Genomic DNA, 12,583 nt, shown 5'->3' on the forward strand with positions numbered 1-12,583 from the left:
TTGCGATTATTAGTGAGAAGCTTCTTGCGAACCACTCGTCATGGTTCTTCCTATGTGATGCATGTGCACCCAGATTGATTTTTTTTTTTCAAAATGGCGGCGTCCTTTGTGGGATTTCTAGCCCATTTTAAGAGAAGAGAATGAGAAAAACAAGATCATTTTTTCGTGGCCTCTGTGGCAAGACCCAGTGTAACTTATTGGTAGCTGTATGGTAGTTCACGATAACGTGACAAGACTGAAAAACATAAAAGAGACTTTAGGTGGCACTGGAGCAATTTCTAACATCTCTTGATTTTGCTTACAATAAAATATACAGGTATGCTAAATAGCTTTATCTTGATTGATCTTAGAGAAACCTCTACTGTATCATAGTAAAAGTAGCCATATCCAATTACTGAGCAAAGAATAAAGACTGCTATTTTAATACGCATGCTTAGCGTGTAACATGAAGTCCAGAATTAAGGCATTGTTTTGTGTTATTCTATTTTATCATATAAACTGCTACTTTTTACAAGGAGTTTTAGCTTTTAAGGAAGCTGTAACAGCACGCGTGTAAAATTACAATAATTGTTTTACGTGTGTTTGATACCGCTCATCAACTGCTGACACATCAATAACCTTTCGCACCACTCTGTTAGGTTCATGAATGAATGGCAAAGCTTCACATTCTCAATCGAAGGTCGTTAGTGGAAATTTTCACGGATTATGGCATTTCGTGAGTTGTAATAATTCGACGCATTTTCTCGTCTTGAGCTTTTTTAATTCATTAATAAAGTAGATTTTTCCTCAATTGTCGGTGAAGGCCTATGGTGTTTATATAGTAAACTAAAAAATACAATTGCTTATAGATGTGGAATTTCTCTTTCTGTGCACAACTCGACAACAAGCAACCTGCTCGCCCATGTATCATTCCATTTACACCTATCATGGCTTACTGTTGCAAATTTGTTTAATTTCTTGTTTATTGCACGCTCTCTATTTCTTGTCAAGTTCAATACCATACTATGGCCGACTAGAAAAATAACAAGAGTCTATCGTAATATTCAAACTTGACACACATGTGGTATTAGCTTTTGAGATACATCATCGTTATGAAATTTAAAATGTAAAACTCCGTCATTCAACCAACTTTTGTTTTCGAGAGTCCCACTCACTTCTTGATTTTGCAAACTCCACGTTAATTTTATCCAACCCGTGAAAGCAATCTCATTTTCATAGCCGAGCAGCGGGTTAATTTATCCTTTGACTGAGGAAGTGATTAACGCATCAATTCTCCCACAAAACTTTGATAATCTTTCCACCAAACAGGTGATAAGAATATTTTGAAACTTTATCAGTTTAAGAGTGTTATAATGATTTCAAACCAAATTGCCGGTCTAATTTATAATAAAGGCTGCCTTGCTCTGCTGGCCCCCCTCCCCACCCATGGTTATTCTAAGTAGTACTCTAATTTCATTTACTTCTGTACCTTTTTCAGTTTTGTAATTCAAAATAGTGCAGATAACGATTTGTGTTTTTGTTATAGTGAAATGCACATAAGCTAAAAGGAGAAATTTAGGAATCTAGGGGGGTTACGGTGGGGGCACAAAGCGTTCTGTCTAGTAGATTTGAACATTTTTTTCTAAAAACAACCTATCTATCTTTAAAAATACCCTAGCTATATCAGTCCTCCTAAAAAAAATTACTTGAAAAAACTCTAGTTCTTATCAATCAAAACTTGCTTTGATAGTGCAGAGAAATCTGTAAAAGGTTCTTTCCTTGTCGTTTGGAATAAGCAGTTAAAGCACCGTTTCCATAACTGGTGCTGATTGACTCTGGCTCTGCTCCAAGGAATCTTTATACTGCTTTTCTACATCTGGTAAAGGAAAAAACATTAACCCTTTAACGAAAGCCTGCAACAACAAACAGAAGCCTATAGACTCAAATCCGAAAACAGCGCGACTAGCTTGCTATCTGTAATCAATTGAGACTTGTAAATATCATCGCATTCCACTTTTTTGACCGTGTGAATAATATATGAATAATAAATATATTGAATAATATATGGTAAAAATGGTAACCAGCAGCCGCAGAAAGCGCAGTAGAGAAACAGTGGTAGAGAAGCTTCTGCAATAGCAAATCTTTTTTTCATTGAACGTTATGTTTAAAAGCTTTTAGATGGGATTGTTGGGTTGTGTGGATTGAAATGGGGATTTCGGGCATATTTGATGGATTGTAATGCACGGATTGTTATGAAAATCATAACCAACAAATATTTTCGTTCGTGCGCGATTAGTCTGAGCGCGTAAGTGGCCCAGAAGACAAAAGTATGTCTGCTGTTCTTAAATTTCCAACTCTGGATATTAAATTTCTGGTGCTCTGATTGTTTCACTCAACTACAGTTATCACCTCATATTCTGAATCACCTTATATGGAAATGCATCGCATCAACTGTTGAGGAGCTGAAAAAAGCTCCTCATATCCAAACGTTCAGGATTTAATGAAATTTATGAAATAATAATCCATTCGCCCTTGCTGGATAGCCAACTTGGCGCTACACTCTCGTTGAATAACTGTTGATTAGTATATACTTAAACAGTGGATAGCTTTGATGGCGTACTCTGATTGGCTACTCAAAGTCAAAATCTTTACCTCCAAGCAACTCGCACGAGAATTGCGCCCGAAAATACTGTAATTGTTGCAAGAAGTAATACGTCAAATCATCTTCTCGTGTTATATTTTTACATACTAAAAAACACTTTTCACCACAGTTTTGGTGAGTGGTGGTGAATAGTATAGGGTGCTTATATGAGCGGTAACCAAACAGGAGCCGAGAAAGACAATAGGCTATTATTCTCCAAATCCAACATGGCCGCCACAAATTTCAGCCAATCAGAAACCAAATTAAGTCTTCAACATGGCGTCTACGAAAGTCGGCCATGTTGGAAAACAGCCCACCAGCCTCGATAGAGGACCTGGGATCGGTCTCACGGATTTCCATGGCGACAAAAATCACCCCTGGGTCACGCAAAATGTAACGCAACTTAAAAATCGATACTTACAGTGTTCGGCCTCCAAAACGCACAAAAGTCCTACTTGCAAGCGGCCATGATAAACACTGAGGGATTTGGGTCTGAGGTCTGACTATAGGGAGGGTGGTGCAAAGCATCATGGGACGATAACCTCATCGGCATCCAATCAGAATGAATTAAAGTACTTACAGTTTTGGCTTCCCCAGTCCCCCTCTCTTGAGGAGAGTAACAAACCCTGCAAAGCCAATCTCTGCGTGATGGGGCACTTCCCAGGGATTGGTTACCCCAGCTCGGGTTGAAAAAAATCCTGGACCACGCAGAAACCACAGTGGACGGCTCAGCCTCACTTTTATGTTGGCAGAGTAAGAGCCTGGAACCGAGCCTCACTTTCATGTTGACTGTGTATCTTAACCCTTGAGAATAACATCAAAGGAATTTCAAACAAACTTTTCGAGCTTGAAATAAAGATCTAAATTTACAAACTTTGCAAAGCGCATCACTCTAATACATTGACAGCGCGAGTAATAAGCAGTTTTCAATGAGAATAAAATCAATTACATTAATCATAGTCCTTAGATCTTGGTGAAAAGAAAATTATGTGTTCCTTTTTTATTTCCTTATCCAACATGGGAAGAAAAATTTAAAGAGAAAAATACAATCGAAATACTTCAAGTGGAAATGAATAGTTAATGGCAGTTTGCCATAAAATCTAAACTCACTGACCTCGACTGTTCCCTTGAGAAAAGCATTATTCAAAGGAATCTTACACAAACAAACGACATTTAGAGCGACCGTTGAAGAATTAACACAATTAGTCAGAGATGAAAGGTGGAATAAATTAAAACCGAAAAAGCACATTTTTAGAAGCTAAAATCATGTTTAGACTGTATCTTAACCCTTGAGAATAACATCAAAGATTCCAGAGTCAGACCATCTCAAGTCATGGTTTCCGAAAGGTGGATTACTTGTGTTAGACGATTTGATGACAGAGGGAGGTGAGGACATAGAGTTGCTGGACTTATTCACCAAACACTCATCATCTAAATATCACCGTGTTGTACTTGTGCCAAGACATGTTTCCACCAGGGAAATACGCTAAGAGTATTTCCAGGAATGCCCACTACATATTGTAGCCTTCAAAAATCAAAGAGATCAATTGGGGATGAAGAATTTACTGCTTGTAATTGTTCAACAGATATTTTTGGCCCAGTGGAAGATGACAATGATGAAAATGTAGAAGGGGAAAAGGAGGTGGAAGAAGACGAGCCTGAAGAGGAACAGGAAAAAGAGGAGGATAGTGGCAGCTCCGAGTCAGCTCCAGAGTCAGACCATCTCAAGTCATGGTTTCCGAAAGGTGGATTACTTGTGTTAGACGATTTGATGGCAGAGGGAGGTGAGGATAGTGGCAGCTCCGAAGAGGAAGAAGAAGCGGATGACAATGAACCAGATCCGTGGAGTCCATTATGTCAAAAAGTCGGGGAAGATCTCAAAGAAACCTACCTGAAAGAAGTCCAGCAGTTCCTGGATAAGGGAAAATCCCAAAACTATGCCGAAAATGCTGCTTTGAGTGCCCTATTACCTGTAAGTAAAAGAAGGCTATGAAGGTCTTACTTAGAGCATCTAAAATGGGCTCACTGTATCAAACACCACGCAATACACCATAAAGTCATGAAGACTCTTCGATGCTTTATTGAGGAAGATGACATGGATTTTGACGAAGCGGCCCAATCAGCAGTAGCACAGGAGAAATTCCTGTTAAACAGACTAATGCAAAAGAAGTTACTTCCCGAGGAAAATGGTGAAGAGGAAGTACAACAAGAGGTTGAAACCTGAATTAGCCATGTGACTCTTATAAGAGAGTAGGAGTCTAGGGTTTTACTCATTATTTGTAAGACGCCACACAAGATGAACTGCTCCAGTCAACTGTCAGGAAATAAACAGAGGGTTGTCTGTAAAAAGCCCTACCACCAAAAATATTACGCTAAGAACAGAGAGCGAATCCTGGCCCAACAAAAGAGATATATTGTAGAGAACGTTAAGATTCTCAAAACCTGTCGTAAAAGATGGTATGAAATTAACAAGGAACGACTGGCCAGCAGCCAGAGAGCCTTTAGTCCACAGAACAAGGAGCACATCAGAAATTACCGAAGACAATACTGTAACAACAACAAGGAACGGATCAACGAATATTGGAGAAGTTATTATGCCAAGAATAAGCAACGGATCAGGCAAAGACTTTGTGACCAAAAGCAAAGAAAACTAGGCCAGAATATTGTGCATTTTGGGGCCTGGGACCAAGAGTCTGAGAAACTGGAAACAAGTCTAGTTCCCAACACTTTGTGGAATACTGAAGGTCAAGACTTAAAGAGTTTAAATTGCAATTCTCCTACAGAGTTCTTGTTATTATTATTCAATAAACATTATAAAGACTCAGACTCTTTGTTTTGTTTATAACAATTTAATGACATTACAGTGGGGTATACCCCCTACCTCCTATCTCCTCATTGGTTCTTAACCACGTGATATCACGTACCCCAACATCCCCCGTCTTCTCATTGGTTCTTAACCACGTGCTGCGTGGAATACTTCCTATCCGCCGTCTTCTCATTGGATACAAGTTGTTGTATATAAGTCATGCAGACTAGAGCAAAATCATTTTACTCGTGACAAAGTTGGACACACATCTTCTTATTCTTGTCTTGGCGATTACGGTTCTAAGTGATCAAGAGCTGTGTGTGGCTTTGAAGGAATTTGAAAGGACTATGGTTGGTGTAAGTGATTTATTCTTGTCGCTATTGGAAAACCGTTTAGACGACTATAATTGTTGAATTAGGAGCGCCTGTGTCGTGTGACGATAAGTTTTTTCTGCAAACACTAAGGGCCAAATATTTAAACGAAGTTTAGGTTAGACCTGGTTTTTGACTAAATCGAGGTTTAGACAAGGCCTCTAAAGACCACGGCTAGACGTGGTCTAAATCGCATTATTTAAATGTAGTCGAGCCGCAGTCCACGTAGACCACGTCTAAGCGTGGTTTAACTGAAATTCCTATTGTTTTCCAAAAACTGTGCGTTCAGAATTTTGAAGAGGCCAGATGAAAAAATGGCGTCAAAATCTCGAAATGCAAATTTAAGCCCAGAGGAGAAACTTCTACTTGCCGAACTCGGGAAGCAATATCCCAACATAGAAAACAAAGGATATGACAATGTAAGCTTAAAAAGGAAACAAGCATTGTGGGTGCAATCGATTGCTCTAACGACACAAGGGAGTCCTGCTATGTCGTAAAAGTTTCTCTTCGTCTCATGGAAATCGGCTGGAAATCTAATGAACTGCCATTTATGTTTCGAAATAACTCTTGAAACTCAGTGTATTACCTTGCAGACGGCACAACTAGACACTCCAAACAAATCTCATATTACTTGATGAAAGCTGGCTGTAGCATAAAAACGCAAGGTCAGAAGAACTTGCTGCATTGGTGTGAGAGGCAAGCCTCTCCTCGTTTGATGTTCTAGATCGTTTTTCAAAATGGCAGTGAGTGTGATAGCAGGATCTTTCCTAAGGAGAAACTGTAGATGAAAATTGGCGTCGTCATATTTTTCTAAAGGATTAAGCATATACCGCAAGTGTCGGATTCTTCGAACAGGTTGAGCATTAGCCCATTGCTGTAGGCGTCTATATCTCAAACTTCCATCCATGACAGAAACCTTGACTAATAAATCATTAGACTCTGTCTAAACCTACTCATGACCAGGTCTAAGTTGCTATTGTTGGCAAGTCTGTGTTTAGACTCCGTTTAGGTGAGGTTTAAGATAAGCGACGTTTAAATAACCCGGTTTCCCGGTTGAGACCTGGTTTAGACCAAGACTTTCTTAAACAACGCCTAAACTTTGTTTAAATATTCGGCCCTAAATTTCTGACTGAACGGAGATTTGAACTAACAACTGGGGGAATCTAACTCTGGAGAGTACTACTCTGCCTGCGGGAATGAAAATTCGTCACGATTTCCTGGTACACGAGGATCTACTTCAATGGTCTTCTCTACGGATGTCAAGGAAGAGACATAGCTTGGTCCAACAGTCGTTTATTCTGCACTCGTCAATAAAGATGTTCGTAATTGGCGATACGACCGACGATGTAATCAACCGAATGGAAAAAGCTTTACAAACGCACTTGCTTATATACCATCCTTTACACGCCAACGGTGTTTAGAATATGACTATGCAACTTCTCACATACAATACGAGCGGAAAGACTTTAATTAAGATAGTAAAAATAGAGCTTAAGATTACAATTCACAGGTTGAAATTAAGATAGAACAAACTTAGGAAATTAAACATAGGCACGCAAGGCGTGCAAGAGTTATTTTTTTGTGTGAAGTGTCGGAGATAGGACCATTCGTGGAGCTGTTTACAGTAACGATTTGGTTAATTTGACAAGTTTTTTTGGTTGCAATGTACAGCAAGAAACAAACTGGGAACTTATGATGTACATGCGATGTTACATCGGTCATGGTAAGATAGCTAAATAGTAAGCCATAAAATGTTTCACTGAACAAACTACAGTAATCTGACACGTCTCCAGATTAATTTAGAGACCATCTTATTTTCTAACAGGCAATTTGATTCGTTCTTTGATACAACCCGCACTGTGATTGGTGTGACACGCGCACATGCATAACTCCCTCACTCACCGATCACATAACCCTTCCAACCCCCAAAAGGAATTTTTGCTCAAAAATACTCAAGTTAATTTAGAGACTTTTTCGCATTTTATACGAGTCCTACGTTTACCCTTTTTACACAATACAACACAACTTCACTGAAAATAGAAAGAAAGAGAAAAAACCTCTGACACGTTGAAAGTCTGATTTAATTGAATTGCACTTTAACTCGGTGCCGCGCAGTCTTCAAAGAACATTTGAACAGTTTTCATACTTTTTACCTTTAAAAATATCAGACTGAAATGAATGTCATCAAATAAAACTATTAAACTGCTACTGCAGAGATGTAAAAACCGTCCAGAAATGAAAGCTTTTTTTGTTTAATATCCTGGGAACAATAGCCGGTAAGTTGTCAGCTCTAATTGAATTTACTCCCATATAAGAAACAAAAGTGTTAAGTTACCATTTGTTACTAAAGATAGCAAACATCTCGTGGGAAAGAGTGGTTACGATTCGTCCGCTCTAATTGAATTTACTCCCTTGTGAAAAACAAGAGTGTCAAATTACACTTTGCAACTAAAAACCAAAAATATCTCGTTATAGTTGCATGCAACAAGAACAAAACAATCGTTACCTGCACTTACTATTGTAAACGTTAGAACTGTTTCGAATCTGAAGTCTTGTCCCCTCTAAAACATGTCCCGAGAACTAGAAGCGACGATTCGTGACATCTAATTGAATTTACTACTTGTGAAAAGCAGAAGTATCAAGTTACCTTTGTAACTAAAACTGAAAATATCCCGTTCATTCGCATACTACTAACTCGCGAACTGTTTCAAACCTCAAGGCTCATCTCGTTCATTTAACTAAAATTCTCAGCCTAACCCACAGAAAATGTCGAAGTAAACCCAATATATGAATACTTCATCCTCTTTTATAGAAGAATAAATATGGTCGTTCTGAACTCTATCGGGATCAAATCTTCTAACGTACCATTTACCTTTACAAGAAGAAATTTGATTGGCTGTTTATAGTAGATCCAATCTGATTGGTGTGACATACATACATTTCTCTCTCACTCACTCACTCACTCACTCACTCACTCACTCATCCATTGAACCACCCATAACATACCTGACGCGCCGACTAAGAGGTATCTTTTTACAAAAAAAATAACTCAAAAATAGAAAGAAAGAAAAAAACCTCTCTGACACGTTGAAAGTCTGATTTAATTAAATGCACTTTAACTTGACGCCACGCAGTCTTCAAAGAAAATTTGAACAGTTTTCATACTTTTTACCTTTAAAAATGTCGGACTAAAATGAATGTCATTAAATAAAACTATGAAACTGCTACTGCAGAGACGTAAAAACACTCTAGAAATGAAAGTTTCTTTTTTGTTTAATATCCTGAGAACAATAGCCGATAACTTGTAAGCTCTAATTGAATTTACTCCCATATGAAAAACAAAAGTGTCGAGTTACTATTTGTAACTAAAAATAGCAAACATCTCGTGGGAACAAGTGGTGACGATTCGTCAGCTCTAATTGAATTTACTACCTTGTGAAAAACAAGAGTGCCAAATTACCCATTGTAACTAAAAAATAAAAATATTTCGTTATATTTGCATGCAATAAGAACAAAACAATCGTTACCTGCACTTACTATTGTAAACGTTAGAACTGCTTCAAATCTAAATAGTCTCGTCCCCTCTAAAACATGTCCTAAGAACTAGAACCAACGATTCGTGACCTCTGATTGAATTAACTCCTTGTGAAAAACAAAAGTATCAAGTTACCCTTTGTAATTAAAAATAAAAATATCTCGTGCCATTTGCCTACTACTAACTCATGAACTGCTTCAAAACTCAAGACTCATCTCGTTCATAACTAGCCACCATTACACTGAACATTATGCACTCTAAAACAACCCAATGTACGTATGTAACTGTCACACTCCCCTCCCAACCGGACTAAAAATCACAAACCGGCAACATACACGTCACTCTTTATTTTTCAATTACCAAAGTCCTTGTGTTTCTCACATACTATTTACCTTTACAACAAGAAATTTGATTGGCTGTTCATAGTAGATCCAATCTGATTGGTGTGACATACATACATCTCTCACTCACTCACTCACTCACTCACTCACTCACTCACTCACTCACTCACTCACTCACTCACTCACTCACTCACTCACTCACTCACTCACTCACTCACTCACTCACTCACTCACTCACTCACTCACTCACTCACTCACTCACTCACTCACTCACTCACTCACTCACTCACTCACTCACCCATTGACCCGTCCATAACATACCCGACGCGCCGACTAAGAGGTATTTTTTTTACAAAAAAATAACTCAAAAATGGTAAATAACTCGGCATGGGTCGAAAATTCGATTTCGCTTATATTTTCATGGTAGATAGGCTAGGGCATGACAAAAACTACTGGATAGTTTTTTTGGCAAAATATCCTTTTATTTCAAAGAAATATGCAAATTACTAAATTCCGTTAAAATCGTCATTTGACGCACCATTTTATTAAACAAGTTTGAGAGCCTCGCATGCAAAACCACATCATTCTTCCGTCTTTAAAATACTCAAATATTTTTGTGCAATGTTTAAATGTGTACTGGGTTGATTTTAGGGAATGTTGCGTTGTCTTTTTGGGTGCAAAATAATTAAATTTCGAAGACATGTATTTCATTCACTTAAAAGTACTTTGTGAATATAATTAATTTTCACCATGTGCGAAACCTTCAAATGGATTAAGCTTCTGGTGGTTGAATCGCAGAAGGATGGTCTACAGATTCCTGTTAAAATTTCTTTGGGCAAATGATTGCGAGCGACGCGAGAGCTTTTCAAAGTACGTCAAAAATGCAAATATTTGACCATCCGTCGTCAAATTTCAATTTACGCGTTAGACGTATATTTTAGCATGCGCCACATGACTTGACCTATAATAAGTTGAAATAGACACAGAACTGATAATTTCGAAATTTTCTAACCTCATTTGCTGTAAAAGGCAGGTCCAAAGCCGATTTGACGTGTTTCTCTCACCATTCGTCGCACATGAAGCAGAAGTTTGCTTTTGTTTACATAACGTCCGATGTACATCGCCAACTGTCAACTTATTTATGGTCGAATACCATGAATCTGTGACCCTCTTTCGACACATATGATCACCACCGCATCTAAGTCAAAAACGACTAAGTCATTTGTGGATAGTTGCTTGTTTTGCACTACACCAAAATATTACGTTTGATCTATTGCTGCTTGAATCCTTGCTTGCAGCGGTTCCTTGCTTGTTCGTCACGCAATGCCGTCATCCCATTTTAGGGGGTAGGGGTAGGACAATTTCTATCCTGATACGTAAGGCTCCGTAAGGCTTGGAACCACTGGGAGCACACAATCGTGTTGAGTTGGAAGAGATTAAATTAATAAATGAAAAGAATGAATAGTTTACCATTGCCCCTGTTGTTATCTTTTACTCGACCACCGCTACCTACATGCCCGGCGTAACACTGTAACGCTAAACTCATACCTAGGTCTTTTCGCGCTGTGCAATTATTTTTGGTTTACATGTAATATAGTGGGCTACCCTCGGGGAAATGGGTGGTGACCGCTTAATGGGGCTAGCCGCTTAAATAGACGTTGGTGTACCTTGAAGATTTAATTTTTCACTATCGGGTTATAAATTTCTTGGTGAACATGGAGTCAATTCAAGACAATCATAATAGACGTGTGTTTGAATTATCACTCGTCATGCACCTTCAATTTCAGACTCTTATCTGCCCTCGCCCTTTCCATAACAAAGTTTTTAAATTTGGGTGGCCGCTTAATAGGGGTAAAGACAATAATGAAACCCTTACCGGAACGACCAAATGGTGGCCGCGGAGGTAACCGGTCAATAGGTGTTTTATTTACAATATTTTACTGACAATAATTTTGGACTGTATTGACAACAGTCCTCTATTTTCTGTTACAAACATACCAATGCCTCGCCACTAAGCAAACAAAATGCGCCAAATAAAATGACATGGCCAGGGTTTGTTTACTCACGTAATTACTAATTAAATTTAGTCTGTTTTTCTCACGAATTTAGACACGTTGTGATTTCCTATTTTTAGTTCAGCTAGTTCTTGCTTCATTGATCTATAATTTGTTTATGGCGATTTTTTTAAAATTCTAGTGAGTACAGGCACTAGCTTTATCAGCTGTTGTCTGAAACATCAGACCGTACAACAAACGTGATTTGGACCAAGGCCACGTACACTATAGAATGCGATTATATAAATATACACCTATTATTATATATATGAACAAACAGATGAACAATGATTAAATTGTTTCACTTATCCTGAGAGTGCTCTATACAAAATAGATCAAAATGCGCAGCATATGCCGTGACAGCATTGCGTGACGAACAAATAACGGCTGTAAGATTGTGCTGCCCCGGCACGCTTTTCAGCAATGGTCAGCAATCGATCAAACGTAATATCTTGGCGCTGCGCAAAGCAAGCAACTACCTACAAATGACTCAGCCGTTTTTGACTTAGATGCAGTGATGTTCATATGCGCAGAAAGATGGTCACAGATTCATGGTATTCGACCAATAATAGGTTGACAGTAGGTGATGTACATCGAACGTTAACCTTACGTAAACAAAAGCAAACTTCTGCTTTATGTACGACGAATGGTGAGAGATCGACTAGAAACACGTCAAATCGGCTTTGGACCTGCCTTTTACAACAAATAAGGTTAGTAAATTTCGAAATGATCAGCTCTGTGTCTATTTCAACTTATTATAGGTCAAGTCATGTGGTGCATGCTAAAATATATGTCTAACCCGTAAACTGAAATTTGACGACGGATGGTCAAATATTTGCATTTTTGACGTACTTTG

General features: G+C 38.4%; 1 protein-coding gene across 14 annotated transcripts in view; it reads right to left on the minus strand.

The window, feature by feature from the left end:
- Positions 1-404: 404 nt before the first annotated feature.
- The window catches only part of LOC145469112 (uncharacterized), a 57,790-nt gene continuing 45,611 nt past the window's right edge, over positions 405-12,583 (minus strand). For 11 of the 14 annotated variants that reach the window (XM_081452779.1, XM_081452789.1, XM_081452788.1 and 8 more), the window contains one exon: positions 405-1,855. In XM_081452779.1, coding sequence (XP_081308905.1) covers positions 1,779-1,855 — 77 coding nt within the window. In that variant the 3' untranslated portion in view covers positions 405-1,778. The remainder of the gene's footprint in view (positions 1,856-12,583) is intronic. The other 3 variants (XM_081452782.1, XM_081452785.1, XM_081452783.1) reach the window with 3 other exon arrangements.

This window comes from Orbicella franksi, chromosome 15, assembly GCF_964199315.1.
Source record: "Orbicella franksi chromosome 15, jaOrbFran1.1, whole genome shotgun sequence".
In the NCBI taxonomy this organism is placed as follows: domain Eukaryota; kingdom Metazoa; phylum Cnidaria; class Anthozoa; order Scleractinia; family Merulinidae; genus Orbicella; species Orbicella franksi.